The sequence below is a fragment of the Siphateles boraxobius genome, unplaced genomic scaffold (assembly GCF_051911475.1).
Source record: "Siphateles boraxobius isolate OS27281-9 unplaced genomic scaffold, OSU_SipBor_1 41, whole genome shotgun sequence".
In the NCBI taxonomy this organism is placed as follows: Eukaryota; Metazoa; Chordata; class Actinopteri; order Cypriniformes; family Leuciscidae; genus Siphateles; species Siphateles boraxobius.
This window is the reverse complement of record NW_027509042.1, coordinates 39,718,283-39,739,000: the sequence shown is the minus strand read 5'-3', so window position 1 is coordinate 39,739,000 and position 20,718 is coordinate 39,718,283. Positions and strand designations below refer to the sequence as shown.

Sequence of the window (20,718 nt, the reverse complement as noted above, 5' to 3'; positions counted from 1 at the left end):
TCAATTCAAAGAGATCCACAGGTTTGTTTGAGACACTTGATGACACATAAGCCCTTTGCACCAAATCAGCGCCCGGTTCAAACGTGCAGATCGGTTTCGTTACGCTTTTGGTGCGTTTGCCTTTTAATGTTTCAGCGCTTATCAGTTAGGCAAATTGGTATTGGCACCAGTGCGAGGGTCTGCTACACACATAATGCATATTCATTAAATTGAACACTTATCAAACTTGTGTTATTTTGAGGAAAATGATATCGTGATAGCTAACCACAATTAGGACTGAGCGATAAAACAATTACTTATTGCTGTAAATGTCAGGATGAGAAATAAAAAGGAACTCAGAAATTCAAGACTCCCAACTTCTGTCTGTCTTCAGATGGAAAAGGCAAACTCCCGCATGAAGCAGTTGAAGAGGCAGCTGGAGGAGGCTGAGGAAGAGGCGACTCGAGCGAACGCGTCGCGCAGGAAACTGCAGAGAGAGCTGGACGATGCCACTGAAGCCAGTGAGGGTCTGAGCCGAGAGGTCAACACGCTCAAAAACCGCCTCAGGTATTGGCCCAACACAATACACTCGTATATTTATATATTGCAAGACTTTAGATCCTTGTTTTAAAACGTAAGAATATTTGTGCTTTCATGTTCTACAGTTTAATAATGAAGCAGCAAATTGCCAGTTTAGTGAAATAGCAGTGAATATCAGCACCGTTATGACAGACACATAATGGATCCAAAAAAGCTGGATCAACCGTAAAAACAAAGTGCTGTCGGCTGTGAAACAATGCAGTCCCATAACAGCACTTTTGGAATGACAATCTAATTGGTGGACCAGAACTGATTGACCCAACCAAAGAATGTACAATTTATACAACAGTGTTGTTAACTAAAACTATTAAAGATCATTTTCAGAAATTAAAAAAAAAAAAAAAAACGTAAATGAAATTTAGAAATTTCACCTTGACCAAAATAAAATAAAAACATTTCAAACAATACTAAAACTGAAATATTTTTTTTACTAAAATTCAAATAAACTGCCATTAATTCATTTCTATTTTCATTTTAGTAAATTTGATATGAGCTTGTCATTTTTATTACTTTACATTTAAATTGAAATATTGAATAGAGTAATTTATTAAATGAATAGAAATATTTTTTTAAATTAATAAAAGCACATAAAATGATTATGTGAAATATAAAAAATGCTAAATACAATGAACATTTTTTAGCTAAAATTTTAATAGAAGTATTACAAAAAAAAAGGCAAGCACATAGCAAAATTAACTTAATGCTAAATAGAAATATAAAACATACAACAAAATACAAAAGCACACCATAATTACTAAAATAAAAAATACTAAAACTGAAAAAGAAAAAAAATGAATGCTAAATATAAAAAATGTATAAAAATGAAAACTGCTATGAAAATAACAGTGAGTTGCGTTCCCTCTGATAATGCCTCGTTGGCTGTCCTGCAGACGAGGAGGTCCCGTCAGCTTCTCCTCGAGCCGCTCGGGACGCCGGCAGCTGCAGGTGGAAGGAGAGTTTTCTGACGACGACGCAGACAGCAAGGCCAGCGACCTGAACGAGAACCAGACTGCTCAAGCGGAATAGAGCCATCAGCCACTGCTTCCTCTCCTAAATGACTCTCCTTTAGCGAGGTGGGGTCAGCGGTACAGAAAGAGGACCAGTGAGCGATGTACACACACTAACACTTCCACACTCAGAATTTAACTACCCTCAGCCCTACATTTATATCCCCTCCCTACTAAGGGAGCATCAACTCTGCCTTGTTCTAAATGCAAGATGCTTCAACTGCAAAAATACTGCGCTCACAACAGAACACACTAGTACAAGTGCATTTCAAACATCAGAGTTTGCTTTGTGCACATGAATATGCTCATTCATAAGAGCGTTAGTTTAACGATAAAACCATCTGCTAGCTAAGCAAATGTGAGCGATTGGATCTTATTGTACAGTGCAGTTCTCCAGATAAACGCGTTCTGCAGATTTTGGGTCGATTTGAGATGCATGTGCTGCTCGTTCGCTACAAGCCAACATTAAAGAAAAGAAAAAAAGTCCTGTGGCACTGGACCGGCTCTGAAACGGACCAGAAAAGAAAAAACTGTGAAAAAGCTGCTCACTTCAGCATCTCATTACCATTACATGAAATAGTTAAAACACAAGAAGTACTGCAGGCGACCGCGTTAGGCCTCGAGTTCAATGAAGATAGAGCACGGTTTTATCTTATTTGGGAGATTCAGCTGACAAGGGCAATGTTTTGTGTTTTAAGAATTTGGATGGAACTGCAAATCGCTTTTAACTGCACATCATAAGATAAGCCATATAAGGCCACTTCAACTGGAAAGGAAGTATGAAGTATTTTGGATGCAAATGCATGCCAAGATGAAGAGTTATACGCCTTTACATATGTAATCACTTTATGGATGTTTTTCCCCCTATATGTGACAGAATGATGGTACTTCTCAAACCCAGCTGCTCTATTAGATATGAATACAGTCACCAAAGGAAGTGGATTGAAAGTTAAAATAAAGACGTTTGAAGTGCTTCAGTTAGAGAGCACATTCATCAGCGCTGTAAGCAACTGGAAATACCGAACACGTTAATTCACAGGCACTTCACTCAAGAGCATCTTCTGTAATGTTGAGTTTAGCTGTGTAGTAGTATTAAGAGAAACCGTACTAATCTGTTCCACTGTTAGCATTTAATGACGAGTTTCTTAAAGTGCCTTAGACACTAATTAGAAAACATCCATGAAAGTATGTCACGTATTTGTAATGAAGACACACTAACATGAAGGCTGAAAAACTGGCTGAAGGCAATTGAAATAAAAATATGTAACCCTTTTTTTTTGTTCTTTTGTATTTTACTGCGCTATGATTCATATCCAGTATATATATAGGTCTCATATCCCTTGTATTCTCATGAAGATCTGAGGGAAAGTGTTCATGATGGTTTGATATGAAGAAGCCTCCGGCAGCGAGTGTGATTTCATTTGGGTTAAAGCTTTATCGTCCATGATCTAGTTACTATTATTGCAGTTATCATTATTATTGCTATAGTATCACTTCTATTATTGGACTGGCTGTTGACAACCAGGCATTCAACTGCAAATGTCTCTCCTCTTGTTTTTTCTCTTGTATACTGTAACTATTTCTAGATGACAGTAAGTTTTGTAAAGGAAAAAATAAAACATTCATTGTAGAAGCAGCATGCTTTTTTTCCGGTTTCTAAAGTTGCTCATTTCTTTTGAAATAAAAAATGGTGGCAAGTGTTCATTACAGTATCATATATTAAATAGATCAATATGGGATGTTTAATGCTTTCTACACACACACACACTTGGATATGTTTACCCAAATGTATGTGTATATATATATACACACGGTCATCTTTGAATACATAATATACACTGTGTGTATATAAACTAATGCATTGGTTTAACTATTGATGTTATTTTTCTATAGCTTTAAATTATGTAGCGGACCCTCTGTGTTTACTTATACAAATGTACAGTTATTACACGTGCTATTTATTCATAAGCTTACTGGTAGTCAAGGCTGCTTACCTCAAAATGGCTAATATGTTGATTGATGATGAATTGTAAAGCCTTGTGAACTAATGCAGTCCTCAGTTATGCCAGTGACATTATCACCACCTCCGCCAATGTTTTTTATTGAATTCATTTTTAGAGCTTGTACTTCAAACAAAAATGACAGCATTTTAAATTCCAGAATCAAGACAAAAATAATCTACCCAAATAAGAATTTTCAAGGTGAGCATCAATTGAAATCATGCCCACTTAATTCAGCATATTTAGAAAATAAAATAAAGCAATATATAAAATTCCATTTTAAAATCTGTCCATCACAATATCCACAGAGACAACCAGAGACCACACATTTAGGCTGGCCAACAAAGAGTCACACCGAGCACAAACAAGACACCTGACCTGTTGCTTGTCAACGCTCAGCGAATGCTGTCATCTTTGGTGCCATTTCTCATTGTAACACAGTCGTAAGATGCAGGTGAGCCGTGCCAGACATGTTGAAGGACATTTCGTGAAAGAAGTGGTGATGACAGGATGAAATGGAACAAAGACGTTGAAGGAAGAACTAATTGTCCAGTGAGGTATTGGGGCAGAAGTGACTAGACAGATGGAATGACAAAACCACCAAACACAGAAGAATCTCCACTCAGAAAACACACACACACAACTAATGGTTAAAAGTGGAGCTCTAAGCAATAGCTTACTTTGCATTGAAGCATTTACAGTCCTGCATAGTTGTTCAAACTTACAAACTAAGGTGTTTTATTGAAAGTCTTGGAGTTCTTGTACTGATATTAAGCAAAACTAAAAGTTCAAGTAGGCTATAATCTCATAATTTTTCTCTATGAAAAGCTTTCACACGTGATTCATTCATCCATAAAATAATGTTTTTTTTCTTTCACAAGGTCCAAGATACGCAGCACCAAAGACAGCAAGACGTCTGCACGCACAGATCATACATACTGACCTTGAAAGAAAATATATCACATAATATTTATGTATATTTTATATACATACCCATTTTATTCTAATACACTTAAACATCATCATAATATGTCCCTGTCAAAAAATTATAAATAATTTACCCATATGTATTATTAACAGCTACTATTCTAACAGTCTGTAGAAGGAAACGGTTGGACTATCACATCCCTTTCGGAGCGTAACAAAAATCTACTAAGAAAATAAACACGGGAATGCACGTTTCCAGCCGACATTAAATTAAATAGAAATTATGTTGCTTTGTCTCGTACTCCTCTCACTTCTTCTAGCTCTATGTCCACAGTGATTAAGGTCTTGTGTAAACATATCGACGAACAAGAAAATTAAAATGCGCCCGGCTCACTCCGAACATCCAGAACACTGGTCAATTAAAAGCAGAATGAGGTTAATTGAAGAAGGGTGGTTAATCTGAATGAAAGCGCAGTAGGTGTGGATCCACGAGCAGCTGAAAACATCCGTCACCAACGGTGTCCACTTGTACATTCTGGTTCTGGTGGTCAGTGGGACTTCCTCTTCGTGTCTCCCCCCTGACTTTGGTTTGCATCTGAGGAAAATCAAGACAAACTCTTCGGTCATCGTGCAGTAAGATTTCGGTTCAGTCCAAAAACAAAACTGCATTTTAAATTTTACAACAGATGATCAGTTCCAAAAACCTAGAGAGCTGCCAACCTGAGCAACATTCAGGATTCTGCCTTAGCTTGTGAATTAAGACTGGATAATAAAGGCAAGAATACATTTAATTTGATATCAAAAAGTATCTGACAGAAAATTACTTATTGTGTGTGGTTTATAGGTTTGGAATTAAAAACGGGCTACATTAAATCAAAGAAAATGGTTGAGTTTTAAGTGAAAATAAATGAAAAGGACTAAGCACTTAGTCACATGATACAGGGTTTCATTTTGAAATTAGCTGCTGATAAATAAAATGCATATATCGGTTGCTTTCATTGACTTGAACTCTGTTAAATTTGCACATAGTGCCGGAATAGAAGATTGGATTTATATTTGTTTGGCAGACACATTTATGTTTTCACATATTTGATCAGTAAAAACACATGAAATGACCAGGTGTAAACAAACACTTCATATTAACGCTTTCCCTGACATTGATGGAAATTTCCGGCTTTCCGTGTTTTTTTACTGTTGTACGGTATTACACGTCTTCTGAATCTCCAGATCAGAACACAGACAAAGAAGAAGCAGAAACAAGCGATATCGAAATGCATATGTAAAATAACATGATCATCGACATTAAACACGTTACTAATGTTACTGAATGAAATGTTGACACAGGACGAGCTATAGGACTGTGAAACCATTATGAGTGTTGATGGACTTTATCTACTCCATCTGTGTTTTGATCGCCGTTCTGAATCCGATCCAGACGTAATATCTTTGAAAATTAGCCCATGATTGACTCACCCTCAAGTCATCATAGGTGTATATGACATTCTTCTTTCAGACAAATACAATCAGAGTTATATTAAAAACTCTGAAAAAAAAAAAAAGGCAGTGAATGGTTGTTTCTGTTTTGAAAAAAATTCTGTCTCCGGGGGTTAATAAATGCCTTCTGAAGTGAAGCGATGCGTTCGTGTAAGAAAAATATCAATATTTAAAACTTCATGGACTAAAATAACTAGCTTCCGGCAGACGGCCGTACGCATAAATTAATGGTGGAAGAGTAACATTTGAACTTGACGCACAACGTAACGATGAACGTGAAGCGCAGAGGATAGAGCAAACCAAAACACCATTCAAATTAGAAGTCTAAAACGACAATTATTAAAGAGAAATGTGGGAGGAGCTTGAGTTTGTTGCCCAGCCGTGTTTGTTTGAACCGCGAGAGGTGTCAACATCCTACATCATCAAGTGTTACTCTTTTGGCGTAAGTCGACTTGCGTGGGCCGTCTGCCGGAAGCTAGTTATTTTAGTCGATAAAGTTTAAAAATTGATATTTTTCTTACACAGACACATCACTTCACTTCAGAAAACCTTCATTAACCCCCGGAGCCGTGTGGAGTTCTTTTATGATGGATAGATGCACTTTTATGGACTTCAAAACATAAACTGCCATTTACAGCCATTATAAAGCTTGAAAGAGCCAGGACATTTTTTAATATAACTCTGATTGTGTTCGTCTGAAAGAAGAATGTCATATACACCTAGGATGGCTTGAGGGCGAGTAACTCATGGGCTAATTTTAATTTTTGGGTGAACTATCCCTTTAACAGAGTTGCGGCCCATAAAGAGGGTTTATTATTAATAATAATAATAATAATGATGAAACAAAAAGGGATTGAAACAGGCAAAGGGGAGTAATGGGAGGGTCAACATCAACAGCTTAAATCCAAGAGAGAGCGACAGTGAGCCGGAGGGGTTTTGCAGCGTTTACCTGAGAAAGCAAGCTGTAAGTGAGGAGGTAGAGCAACCTGAGACCCTGGCTGCAGACTCTTAAACAGATCTGGGGGACAGCGGGACAGGTGGAAAGAAACAGGGAAACAGTGTACAGCAATCCAGGAGCAAATGAGATGGCAGAAATGCAGCACCAAACCAGGATGTGATGTGGAGAAAGAGGAAGAAAAGAAGGACAATTGAAGAAACGGATTAGGGAGACAGAAAAATTCTAGCCACATTACATAAACACAGGCAAACAGGATCCACGGGACACAGAAGCACGGCAAACTTGAGCGCGCACACACTCACTCTGGGCCAGGGTGTATCCTGAGTTGGTAGCGGGTGAAGACCCCATGTTGCTGCAGCCAGAACCTCCAGGGCCTGTGGGGTTGAAGTTGAGGAGCGATGGGAACTGGAAGGGTAAAGAAACAGGCACTAGACCCCCGAGCATCCCGAAACCCAGGGGGAGGGAGGGGGGCACCGAGCCCAAGAGGTTACTTCCTGAAGATGAAGACATCTGGGGGAAAGAGGCCTTGATTAAGGAAAAGTATTAGAGTATTAGTATTAGAAAGTAATGCTGGGAAACAGGTTTAGATATCTGAATAGCAATACTGAAAGTATATTTGCAAACCATTTTTCACAAACTAATGATCTTCGGTTAAGCCCAGCTTTAGAAACGGTACTAACAATTTCTAACTTCGCAACTATTGATATCAGTCCATTTTCTCAGACAAATGTTTGCTCGTTTCTATTGTGAGACCGTGTGTTTGAATGATTTTAAAATATTATGGTGTAACAACTATGGTGAAAGGTTGTTGAAGGTCACTCATAATAGGGTCATTCTGGGTCGACTCAACCAGAGGTCCCCGGCTCAAATTTGAGATTTTTAAAATATTTTTTCTGTAGAAAGACAAACATATATAGTGATGAAAGCCAAAATAATAAATGTCATGATCGTATATTTACAGAGTAATCCACTATTTTCTAGAGGGGGTCAAAATGATAATTTTCACCTGAGATTTGGAGATTAACTCAAGAATCATTAAAGATATCGTAATATCCTTTTATATTTTGGTTTTTAACAAACATTTCGTTTGGCATCTTCATTTTAAAGGCTCTCGATGGATCAATCCCAGATATATGAACACTAGTAAAGTATACACATTTTAAGTGGTCAAAAAACAAATCTGGGTCACTTTGTATACAGCTTATACTTTTTTCTTTTCAAAGAGGAATATCTAAAGAACAAATAATGTTAAAACTAGAAATGTATCATTTTTTATATATATCAGCTCAATTGCACATAGAACATACCTGTCTGCATGCCATAAATATTATTGTTCTAAAGTTCTCATGACCGTAACTCTAAAAGTATCAAGATACCTTAATATCCTTCTAGATCCTCACTCTCAATAAACTTTTCTTATGGAATCTTCATTTTTAAGGTTCTATATAGTTCAGTCCCCTAGATACTGGGATCCCAATGTGACACATTTTCAATGGGCAAGAACCATAGTTATTGTGTTTAAAGAAAAATCTCTGGAAAACAAATAGACGGGAATGAGATACATTTCTAGTTTCAGTGTTATCAAAACAATTATATACAACACACCCGCTGAGATCCAAAAACAAACACAAGTTTACATGTCTTTAATTTAAGAAGTGTTAAAGATATGTTAATGTCATTTTAGATTCTTATTCTTATGCAACTTTTCTTTTGGAATCTTCATTTTTAATCTGACCGAAATAGGGATGTTATGATACTGCATATTGGAACTCTTTGAATTTTCAGAAGCTGTTAAAATAAACAAAATATCTTCCAAATATCCAGGAAACTGATTCAAATACACTTTCGAGAGCAAGTTAATGTGCATTTTCAGTGGATTTTTGGTAGATTTATGTTTTAATGCAATTACGTTGATAGAGGGAAACCAGATACATTTCTAATTTAAACATTATTTATTCTTCAGACATTCTTCTTTAAATGCAATAAGTATTAGCTGTGTGCACAGTGAACCACACTTGGTTTTCAATCACTGAAAATTAGTAAAATTCATTGAACTTTGAACTCTGAGATCCCCATATCTATGGGACTGAACCATATACTGTAGGGCCTTGAGAATGAAGATTCCAAAAGAATGAGAATCTAGAAGGATATTAAGATATCTTGAATACTTTTAGAATTACTGTCCTAAATTTCTTTCTTTACAGAAAAATTTGAAATGCCACACTTAATAGCAATATCACATTAATAATATTCAATTTTGTACACTTTAAAAGCAGCTTAAAAAAATGTTCAATAAAAAAAAAATGAATAAAGCATGTTACTAACAATACCTAAGTAATGGATTTCGTTTCTTAGGGAACACAAATACTGATCTCTTAAGCGACCAACTACTGAAGTCGCTTTGCATTATGCATTTGGCAGCTGTTTATATGCAAAGTGCTAGCACTGAGAGCTAGCAACTGCAGAAACAGGTTTAGCTTGACCTGAGATTTAGTATGCGCAGGTTTGGAGTGACTGAGGCTGCTGGACTCACCTGTGACAGATGAGAGGAGACAGGAGAAGAGGACAGGGTCATGGCAGCTGCCCGACTCGTTGAAGACTTGGCACTCTGACTGGTCCCTCCCACTGGCCTCTGCCGCTGGCTGTGATTAACTGGTACTGCTGAAGGGGAGGGGCTACTGTTCTGGCACCCTGCAGACATGGGAGTGGCCATCGCGGTGGTGATTGTGTTGTTTGCTCCACCACCAGATGGACTGGAGGCTTTGTGTCCACTTGCAAAACTGTAACTGGCTTGTCCTGATCCTGATTTTACTCCGGATCCGATTCCTGTACCTTGTGCGGTAAACGGCGGCCTGAAGGCTGGGTTCTTGGGGCTGTACTGGTGTGAGCTGGGGATAATTTGAGGTCTAGAGTGGGCAAGAGAAGGAGTTGATGAAGGAGAAGGTGAGGACGACGGAGGAGGAGTAGGAGCAGGGGGTCGCGGTGTGAGTTTGATGATGGGAGAGCTGCTACTGTGGGAAGACTTTGTGAGCGTGGCCTGCATGGGCGTGATGAAGTTGGACTGGTTGTGTGGGATAGAGGTTGTCTTGGTCTGTGACAGCAGGATGGAAGGAGAGGAAGGAGTCGGAGAAGGAGACTGCTGAGGGCTCATCTGTGAGGGATGGGCGTTCATACGAGACTGCAGGGAAACCACTGTACCGCCACCGGATTTGTTAGCACAGTTTTTCACTTGTCCAACGGGAGACGGAGTCTGAACTAGCTTCACTCCTGTTGTCCCAAATGACCTCTGCTGAGGAGGTAAGAGGGGTGAGGCGGTAGGGGGTGGACGGGGTTTTGCAGACTGTGTTGTGTTCATTCCTGTAATGCCAGCTCTGTGAGTTGGTGTTCCAGAGTGTCTCTGCACGGGCCCGCCGTTCTTTAGCATCCCAAATGTCTCGCCTCGCATGGAACCGGAAGGAGATGAAGTGAGAGGAGAGGAGAGGGAAGGAGAGGTAGATAGACTGCTCATATTCACCAGGGAGATACCAGAAGGCTCCATTTTTCCTGAAAGGGTGGAATGTGACAGAGGAGAAGAGTAGTGGCTGACTCCAGTTGAGGATCCGAGGACACCGGGAGAAGAGGCGGCGGGAACGCCGTTGTTTGGCGTCAGGCCCTTGGCAGAATTACTGAGGAGAGCGAGAGCCTTGGAAATGGAGTCCAGAGAGTTCGCCGCCAGATCTTCGTCCAGTGAATCCGAGAGGCAGATGGGTTCAGAGGGAGAGGAGGGCGGTCTGCACCCTGGGGCAGGTAAGGCAGATGTGGATCCAACACTTGGAGCAGGCCTCTGTGTCCAGCCCACGTCCTGGAGTAGATCATGGGTAGAACGACAGAAAATACAGATCTTACAAATCTCCTCATAGTCAACTGGAGGACATATAAAGCTGTTGAATTTGAGTATATGGACATAATGGTGTAGTTAAATTTCAATACCGTCATTTTGGCAGCTTTTGGCGTTGGAGCAATTCTTTTCTTGCCACTGTTGAAAAAAACAATTCACCAATCACAATGAGATATACAAAACTATTCAACATTATTGGATTAGTTTAAAGGACTGTCTACATCAAACAAATATTCTGTGCGATAAACACTGCAATTTGAATGTTAATGTGTCTGTTCAGACCATCACAAACATTTGCATTGCTTTTGCATGATGTGACTGATTTTTGTACTGACTGGTGGTTTTATCTCTTTCCATCGCCCTGCAAATAAAACTGGCCAACAAAGAGTTGTGCTTTTGGTCACATGCCCAGAGCTGCCACCGTTAAGTAAAACTACGACTGGTGATAGAGGTCTGTATTCTCGCGAGACCCGACACAACTGTATGGCACTGTGTGGCAATGGACAACTTTTGAATTGCTGAGTGCGGGTGTGGGAGGGAAGAATCAGATGTGTGCATGAAAAACAGGAAGGGAAAAAAAAGACTCGTAGGAAAAATATATATCTAAAAATAAAGGTAACTCAGATGCATTTTATGTTTTAAGGTATACTCATCTACTGTGCAATAAAAAAATGTTTACACGTGTAGGGTTGGATATTCTCAGTGTTTTTCGGTTGTATGCAACAGCAATGGAAAGCACAGAATCTTGCACAAAAAAAAAATCAATCCTGTGCAGACCTCTACTAAGTGGGCACAAGAACAGACTATTTTGCTAAGCGACAGAGAGTAGCAGAGGCTCTCTTTCAATTTCTTTCTGAACGGCTGTTTGAAAACATTTAAATACTTTTTGACTGCCTTTCTTCTCCATGACAAGCGGGTGTCAGAAAGTCGAGCAGTGCTTTGCGTACTGGGGTATTTCTGGGGGGGGGGGGTTCTCCTATAAGCGCCACCTACTGTTAGAGAGTAAATTTGCATTTTCATTTAGCCTGTCTGCCGTTTTAGGTCTGGAGAGACAACTAGTATGCAAAAATTGGACGGATCTTTTAATCCAAACATTCGTTTTGCTGTGAACAGTGCTTATAAGAGAGATTCTCCACGAAATCCCATGAAGCCTATTTCAGGACCTTTAGGATAATTTTTGTATTGTGACACTCATTTCAAAACAATTAACCACATTTGCCCTCAAACCAACATTTCCATAGAAAAAAACACCAAATTAAATTCAAGGGATGTCTCTATGGACTAAGATGAGGTTAAATATGTTGTCCTCTAGGCAAGGAGACATGAGAGACCACTCACACACCCTATTTATATTTCAGGATGTCTACCATCAACCGAAATTAGAAGAACATCCATAACATGGGGTGCTAGAAATATAACTTCTAAACAAATCATTAGAAATCTTTGTCTTTTCAATGGGTAAAATTGAGAAAAAAAAAAAGGAGTAGAAACTATTTACTAATGCACAATCCCATCATGTGGGGTCTTATTTTGCTGAACATCCTTCAGATTTTTATAAACCAGCCAGTAAAAAGAAACAAGTCATGAAACATTTCCTGTATTTGGAGGCAAAGTTCATAAAACTTCACCCAAAAATGAAAATTCTGTCAGTATTTACTCACCCTCATGTTGTTCCAACCCCGTAAGACCTTCGTTCATCTTCGGAACACGAATTAAGATATTTTTGATGAAATCTGAGAGCTGTCTCACTCCTCTATAGGCTTCTTCAGGGATTGAAACTTGCCAGCCCCGAAAAGTTATTAAAGACATTGTTAAAATAGTCCAAGTGACTACAGTGGCTCAATCTTAAGTTTATCAAACGACGAGAATACTTTTTGTGCGCAAAAAACAAACAAAAATAACGACTTTATTTCAACATTTCATTTCATTGTGGGCCTCGAGTCAGTTCACTAGCGTAATAGCGTAAGCTTCTGTCGTTATACGTCACACGCATCACACACATGACCACGTATGTGACGTAGCTCTACGCTATCACACTACATTAACTGACTAGAGGCCCACAGAGAAGGAATTGAATAGTTGAAATAAAGTCGTTATTTTTGTTTGTTTTTGCGCACAAAAAGTATTCTCGTCGCTTGATAAACTTAAGATTGAGCCACTGTAGTCACTTGGACTATTTTAACGATGTCTTTAATAACTTTTCGGGGCTGGCAAGTTTCAATCCCTGAAGAAGCCTATGGAGGAGTGATCCAGCTCTCAGATTTAATCAAAAATATCTTAATTCGTGTTCTGAAGATGAACGAAGGTCTTACGGGGTTGGAACAACATGAGGGCGAGTAAATACTGACAGAATTTTCATTTTTGGGTGAACTATCCCTATAATTGCTAATCTTTAGCCAAATAATATAATTTTTTTATATAGACCAGGAAGATGCCCTTTATATAATTCCTGTGCAAAAAATGAAGTTTAGAGTAAGAGTAGATGGGTGATTGAATAAGCTGTCGCCACTTGTAGGTTCTATTTGGATTCCAAATAGTGTAAATGTATATGAAAATGTTGATCTACTCACAGGCCAGTGAGATGACCGTGTACCGCACGACTCTCCTTAAAAAGCATCCTGAAAAAGACAGAGAAAATTTAAATTACAGGATATTTTTCCAGCAAAAGCTAACGCCAGCACACAGTCAGACACACACCTGGTCTGCATCCAGCCTTTGGGCCAGAGAGGCTTGACTTCATTCTCCATGAAGGCTTTCAGATAGTCCTCCACAGACAGAGAGCACTGCTCTAGCTCATAACAGCTCAGCTTCACACGCACCAGGTTACACAACAGAGTCCTGGCAAAACCAAAACGCATATGGAAGTTTATGGGGTAACTAAATTTCTGCCACTGTCAGCCTATTATTGGCTTTAAACAAAAACGGATGCCTGCTCTGCTTCATTATTAATGATTATATCTTGTAAAAGTCCAAACCTGAGTTTGTCATCCCATATGAACTTCTTCCTTGGTCCCATCACCCTCTTTCCTGGTTTCTCTTCATCGTCATCCTCAGATCCATTCTTCTCTCCATCTTCTATTTGCTGCCTGTTTCATTTAAAAGTTCATTTAAATCCTCTATACATCTACACCATCCATTTACCCTTCTTCACAGCCTCTTCCACAAATCTACACAAGCAAATCATGAAAGCAGAAAGAGGCAGGAATTTTGGAAAGTTTAAGCCTTACTTAGCCGCAGCTTTTGCCATGCAATCCATGTTATATCTGGCGATCTGTTCTGGCATCACGCTGCACACAGCCAGTTTGAGCTTTAACAAGGGTGTGCGCAGACGGTCATCCTGCAGAAGTGGAAAAAAACACTTGTAAAAAAAGTCTTTCCCAAGTTTCCCCAACACTGGATAAAAAGAGTTGTATCCAGTGTTGGGGAAGTAACTGAAACTATAGCCTGTCTTACAGTCATCCTGCTACAAGCTACACGTATTTTAAAGCTGTTAAACTAGCCAAGTTTCGGGGGAAAACTCGCACGTGAGCTGACGCTGGCGGGAGGGAGGACTCCCGTGTTGTATAGTCCATCAAAAAGTATTTGTGCTTATCCTGGATGTCGCAACCTATATAAAAATTACAATTACGTTCGCCTGCGCAATTTCAATCGGAAAGATTTACTTTTCACAGAATCCCAACGTTTGAGCTCCCGCACATATGTCATTATGCGACAGGAAGCACGCGCTCCCGTTTTATTACAGGTAATGATGCTGAAAATAATATTCAGATTCTTGCACACACCGGTCGTTACGCATCATAAAACCTCAATGTATCGTACTTCTTTAATGTTCTACTGAAGACAAAGAGAAGACAACCACATCTTGGATTGCCTGAGGGCGAGTAAATTACCAGCAAATTTTCATTTTGGTAAACTATCCCTTTAAGGCGCTGAAGCCATAACAGTCAGCTTTCATCGCCACCGTTTCTTTTACGTCGGCTTGGTGCGTCACAGCCTTTAGCTACTCCACCGCTATTTGTATAATTATCATTTGTGAGAAAGCGACAAATACCATTCTGGTTTTAGAGTAACATCTTCATATCCTCTATAGGTACAGGAAAGTATAGTATAGTATAGTCCTTTACCTGTATGTTTAGGCTGAGTTTCTTGAGTCGTTTGAGTAGCGCCTCCTTGTTACAGGGCACAAAGGCCTCCAGGTGAGAATACACATCTGAACGCACGTTTGCCGGTTGCTCCTGAACCTGCAGCTCAATACTGAATGAGAAGAAAATGATTAACAACAAGAAACAATGGACTATTGTGGATAACAGCTGAATGAGAACATGCTGAGATTTTACTTACTCGAGCAAGATATTATTCATATCCAGTGTGAAGAATTTCTTTCTGCCTTCTTGATCAAATTGCCTCGATGCCTGAGTAAAAAAAAAAAAAAAAAAAAAAAATTAGGTTGTGCAGGAAAATAGTATTAAAAAAATGGTCCCTGAAGTGTTTTAAAAAGTGAATTTGTGGGCGTATTATTTGCTCTCTTGCTCTCTATGCATTGACCTCCAGTGAAAACATAACGCATAACATTTTAAATTTAGATGTAATGTTTATATAACTGGCAAATGAGTATGTGACCATGACAAAAAAAAATTCAGTTGCTTTTATTCTCATACATTTATCTGCTCTCACAAAACAGGCTGGGATGGATTATAAACTTCTGATATTAAAGAGTTAATTCCATACATATTATTAACATTTTTTCTACTTATAATGATAGCAAAATGATATAATTTCTAAGGCTTCTATGTACACGCGCCTACATTGGTTTGATCACAGTTGGGCTGCGGGTTTGCAGTTGTTTCCAATATAGTTTGAACTGACCTTTCCTTCAATAGCAGTCTCTCTGCAAATCCTGCATTACATTGTGAGAGATTCACAAAACAGGCTGTGCTGAAATGTTCTGCTAAAACTGACAAGATCAGACTGAATCTTCAGGGATCTTGTTCAAAATAAACTTCATGCACCTAACATTACAGACAGACTTTTTTTAGCGTGGTATCAGTATTTGGATTTTTGTGTCTCAATATGATTTCGACTTATTTCAAAAGCACTACATTTTTCATATGACCCCATTTAACTAAAACGGACGCCATAGAGAAATAACCAAAACGGGACTCACAGCACGTAGGTCCTCTATGCGCTTGATCAAGGGGGCTGGAAGTCCATCGGGGAGAGGTGGAAAAGAGATGAGACCGGCCTGCCCTCGATTCAGTCCCCCTGCGCCAATCTTGTGCCCAGATGATGAACCCAACACAACCTGCCCGTTCTCCCTGCCTGATGGGGGCATCTGAGGCCCTGCATCCAAAAAACTAAAGTCCAGGTCATGCATGATATCCTGAAGCTCGCTTTCATTGGCTGAATTAAGCAATGACATCATGGCAGGGTCGGCCGTCAGGTCGGCTAGCGAAAGGTCACTGTTGTTGGCATTGCTGTGGAGATTGGAGTTCTGCAGCAGATTGTTGGAGTTGGGAGTGCTGGTAAGACCAGGGACCAAGTGAGATGCACTGGGATCTAGTTTCCGCATCTCTTCCTTCTCTCGCGTGAAACGGCGGAGCATTGCAGCCAGACAGAGCGAATCCTTCATCAGTTTCTTCCTCTTCTTCTTCTCAGGACGATGAAGGCTCAGACTAGACACTCTGTAAGGTAATATAAGGCCATAAAAACTGCATTCAAACTTTTTAGAGAATCAGTCTACTAATGGCTTACTTGAAAATCCAAAACTAACTATACAAGCAGCTGTTTTATAAAACTACTTTTTTCTTTAGTTCCAGATTTACAAAAGCACTTTTTCCTCACCCTTGTTTGGCTACTTTATTCTTTCTGGGTTTTTTCTCCTCTAAACTGGTTCCATCCTTCTTCTTCCTCCTTTTTATCAGTGGTTCCTCTCCATCTCTCATCTACAATCAAAAAACAATCATCAGTCCTACAATTATATTCCAAGACACACGTCAAAAGTGGGTTCTTATGAAAAAACTCTTACACAAGGTCTACAACAGCTAGAAGCTGTCCACGTCGGACACAACAAAGCGACCGTTGCAAATCAATTTGTCATTCGTATCAGAAGTAGTGTGTGCACTTGGAAGCACGTCAAAGATAGAACGGGGCATCAGTTTACCACAGGGAATTTGAGTTGTTGTGTCGCTTCCAGTTTAGACAGCAACACTGGATATAAAGGGTTCTATTTGCTTTTGCTTCATTAAAAATATCTTAATTTGTGTTTCAAAGACAAATGAAAGTCTTATGGGTTTGAAACAACATGAAGGGTGAGTAAATGATGACAGAATTTTAAATGTTTCTGTAACAGGTCTATATAACATTTAGTGACCTTGTTTTCAGATAGGTGGACTGTCGAGACCGATATTATAAATAGATGTGTAAATGGAGTCAAAATTGTTTGGTGATCTGATCACTCAAACCATATTTGAAGGTAGTCGAATGTGACCAAGGGTTTTTGCACCTTAAACCGATCTGATTTGGAAAACAGGAGCATGATGTAAAGCACTGATATCTGAACACTATGAGCATTCTGTTTCAAATATCATCAGCTGTGAGATTAAATTGTACTATTTGGGAGCAACAGTGTGCCAATTGTTTTGCTTTTGTATAACATAGTACGTTATGTAAATCAGAGATCATCTGCTCACAAGTGGTCAAACAAGATACATTGGAGATGCATGATAAAACCAGTTGTTTATAACCAGTTGCACATAGGGTCAACTTGGCAAAAACGAAGAAAACTCACCCTGGATTTTTCGCCTTTCCCTCCATCCTCTCCCTCAGACTCAGAGGCAGCTCTGAACTGCAAAGTACCCGTATTTATGTAGAATCCGCCAAGCTTGGTGCTCAGGGAAGCTGGTACAAGCTCATCATACTGACAGGAAGAAGACACAGTGATTTACAGAGCTGTTATGCTGTTTGTTGGCTGAGGTTAGGTCAAAGTTGAAGGCCGCTATGATGTCAGAACATTCAACAAAAACAAAAAAACACGGCTCCACAACCACACGTTCCAAATATATCAATAACAGAAATCTAAATATATCTATCCATCATTGACATGAGAATGAATGAAAAACACCCTTAAAGTTCAGAGAGCAATGAGGCAGAGTTGGTAAACAGCATGTTATATGCCAATCGATCATCTCCATAGTGATGTCTGTCTGTTGCCATGGCAAGTGCCCACTCACAGCTTCCGAGTTGTCTATGAAGGGGTCACTCTCATCATAGCCGAAGCCAATGTCAATCAAATCCTGCATCCGATCTTTCCGCCTCTTTTTCCCTGCGTTACCCTGTAAGGACGTCAGCGGTAGCGGCAACGTGACACTTGGCATTTGGGTGCCCACAGATTTTTAAAATGCAACTTAAAAATCATAGAGCAACACTTACGTATTTGCTTTCAAACTTTTTGGCCAGTGCCTCGACCTCCAGACGTTCTCTCTCATCATCAGTAAAGGGATTATTCAGGTCCAGGGAAGACTTAGAACTTGGTGGATTCTTCTTGCCCTGTGGAGGGAAAATGTGTGAGCCATATTAAGCCATTTCTTTTTCCTGTTCGGATTAGCGGATCAGCTTGTGTACAATACATTCTGTATCAACATCATTCTTTATTGCACTGATGACTGCAATGTTGGACATGTTATTTTCTGATTTACACTTTTTCCCAAATTTAAATCTTTACAGTTTCGGATCCCATCGACTTCCATTTAATTTTTTGTCCATTCAATGTAAGAAAATAGGAATCAAAACTGTTTGATTATTAACTTTCTTTAAAATATCTTCTTTTGTGTTTGGAATGACATGTGGGTGAGTAAATGACAGAATTTTTATTTTGAGGTGGGCCAAAGACAATAACTAGGGATGTACGATATATCAGCCACCATATCAATTTCGATACGCACTGTTTGCTGTGATGGTTTTGAATTGCTTGGAATGTGATTGAAATTACTTAAATCGGCTACATAAAATTATAATGAGAATATGTGCTTGGGATATGGCTTTTAATGGTGAGACTTTTGTTTTTGTAATCTGGCTCTCAAAAATGTTATTAAAATTTGGATTTAGATTTATCAGCCAAAATATCAGTTATCAGCTTTCAAATATGAAAGAATGATCGGTTATATAAAGAAAGAAAGACATCTAATCATAATCCACCAGATTTTAAAGAGCTCAAGCAATTTAAGTGGCAGATGATATAATAGAATCTGTTTATTGCAAGCAATGTGAAATAGTGTTGCCGCTGACTCCACAATCATGTTGTGTAGTAGTGCATCATTGATATTATTAGTAGAAAATTGCATCGCTGGTCATGTGATCGCAATATGGTGGCACCCATGAGGTGGTGACCAACTTCATGTAGAACAAATCAACTTTTTCTAGAAGACAAATATATAGTCTTTAACGCAAGTCATTTTTATTAGATTTCTCAAATGTGCCATTCATTTATTTATTTGCAAAACTTTTTAAATTATCAAAAAATGTCTTGACATATGTCAAAGACCAGGTTTACAAAGTAACATGGACAGCCAATGAATTAAGTTAGCAGCAGTTCAGCTCTCCTTTATCTCCATTTGGGCTTAGAGGGGGCTGGGGGCCACAAAGGTCACATACTCAACAAAGTGCTCCAAAGTTTATAAGCAAAAAGGATAGAGACACTTCATAAATTAAACGCACTTCACACTCGCTCATAGCATATGTCACACTTGCCATTTAGACGGGAATCCCCTGAAGACATTTATTTTTGAACTCCTCAGCTAACAGGCTAACGCATAAGCAAACTCAGCAAAAACAACAAACAAACAAGCGGTGTCTTCATAATAACAAGTAAAGGTTAGTCTGCATACTCTTTCCTAAAGTGATCCGGATAGTTATCGTACCTGTTGAGACTGGATGAGCTCGCTGTAGTTGAACTCGGCCGAACACTGCTCGTTTGGTTCGGACAGACACAGGTTTAGGCGTACGGTCTTCTCTTTGGGCTCCTCGCTGTCTCTCTTCCCGATCAAAGCCTCGCGGTCACCCGCTGTCGTCACCCCGGTCCCCATCATCTTCATCCTGCCCTCTCTGTCAAAACTCATCTCGGTGGTCCCGTCCTCCTCCAGCCGCCTCCTCCTGCCCTCCGCGCCCGGACCGGGCAGGGCCGACAGGGTGACAAACTGCACTTTTCTCGGTTCGGCCATTTGGATGTTCAGTGCTCTTGGACACTCACTCACTCTCAGTGGCGGGGCTTGACTTCGCCAAACAACTTGATTTAAAGAGCTTCAAGGCGGATGGAAAGGGCGCTCGGAGGCTGTACTGATGTTAGAGTCCCCTCCACACCTTACGGGATGCGCATGGGAAGGGATGGCCGAGTGAAAGTTGATTTTGGAGGCGCAAGCATCCTCGGTCGCTACGCTCGGGGGACTCAGGAGCTCCGAACAGCCATCTTAGATGAGAGAGAGTAAATAAAAGAGCGGAGACGAGCGAACTGAGCCTGCGCGCACACGGACACCGGAAACGGTGTGCGCGACGGAGAGGTCGCGGTGGCCAATCAGAGGACGCCGACGGCAGCAGCTCGTCCAATCAGAGGCGGGCCTACAGGCAACAGACGCTCTAATGAGCAATTAGAGATTTTACAGTGGACAAAAAAGGAATCCCCCCTGAAATTGAACTAATATAGATATAATAGAAGAAAGTGTTTTTCAATGGATTGTGGTTCACGATAATCCATAAGTGCGCGTATTATATGTTAAGAGGTTCTGTTGTTTTGGATTTAAGATTTAAATAGTTCAGAAGTCTTTAAACATAATAAAATTGGTTACGTTACACTATACATTAAGGTCCCATTAGCTAACGCTTATC

At 39.7% G+C, this 20,718-nt stretch overlaps 2 protein-coding genes across 14 annotated transcripts in view; one reads left to right on the top strand and one right to left on the bottom strand.

The window, feature by feature from the left end:
- myh10 (myosin, heavy chain 10, non-muscle) overlaps window positions 1-3,222 on the top strand; it is a 56,704-nt gene extending 53,482 nt beyond the window's left edge. For all 6 annotated transcript variants that reach the window (XM_077199621.1, XM_077199623.1, XM_077199620.1 and 3 more), the window contains 2 exons: window positions 374-546; window positions 1,470-3,222. In XM_077199621.1, the coding sequence (XP_077055736.1) occupies window positions 374-546; window positions 1,470-1,605 (309 nt within the window). In that variant the 3' untranslated portion in view covers window positions 1,606-3,222. The remainder of the gene's footprint in view (window positions 1-373; window positions 547-1,469) is intronic.
- A 449-nt stretch (window positions 3,223-3,671) lies between these two features.
- ubn2a (ubinuclein 2a) lies at window positions 3,672-20,382 on the bottom strand. Of its 8 annotated transcripts, none has more exons than XM_077199625.1 (17): window positions 19,758-20,380; window positions 18,271-18,387; window positions 18,072-18,173; window positions 17,630-17,758; window positions 16,684-16,784; window positions 16,007-16,523; window positions 15,184-15,254; window positions 14,967-15,096; window positions 14,070-14,179; window positions 13,818-13,928; window positions 13,540-13,680; window positions 13,413-13,460; window positions 10,935-10,980; window positions 9,499-10,806; window positions 7,268-7,490; window positions 6,957-7,025; window positions 3,672-5,108 (listed from the first exon to the last, which is right to left on the bottom strand). In XM_077199625.1, exons 1-17 carry the CDS (start codon window positions 20,055-20,057, stop codon window positions 5,062-5,064), a joined length of 3,570 nt encoding a protein of 1,189 aa, XP_077055740.1. In that variant the 5' UTR covers window positions 20,058-20,380; the 3' UTR covers window positions 3,672-5,061. The 8 variants fall into 8 exon arrangements, with proteins under 8 accessions (XP_077055740.1, XP_077055741.1, XP_077055743.1 ...); XM_077199626.1 differs by having other exon boundaries at window positions 7,268-7,475; window positions 19,758-20,319; XM_077199628.1 differs by lacking the exon at window positions 6,957-7,025 and having other exon boundaries at window positions 7,268-7,475; window positions 19,758-20,382.
- Window positions 20,383-20,718: the final 336 nt, after the last annotated feature.

Coding starts and splice junctions, on each gene's coding strand:
- ubn2a (XM_077199625.1), bottom strand. CDS start 20,057: ATGGCCGAACCGAGAAAAGTGCAGTTTGTCACCCTGTCGGCCCTGCCC. Junction 18,174..18,270: donor AAAAGTTTGAAAGCAAATAC/GTAAGTGTTGCT, acceptor ACGTCCTTACAG/GGTAACGCAGGGAAAAAGAG. Junction 7,491..9,498: donor TCTCCTCTCATCTGTCACAG/GTGAGTCCAGCA, acceptor TCCTTAATCAAG/GCCTCTTTCCCCCAGATGTC.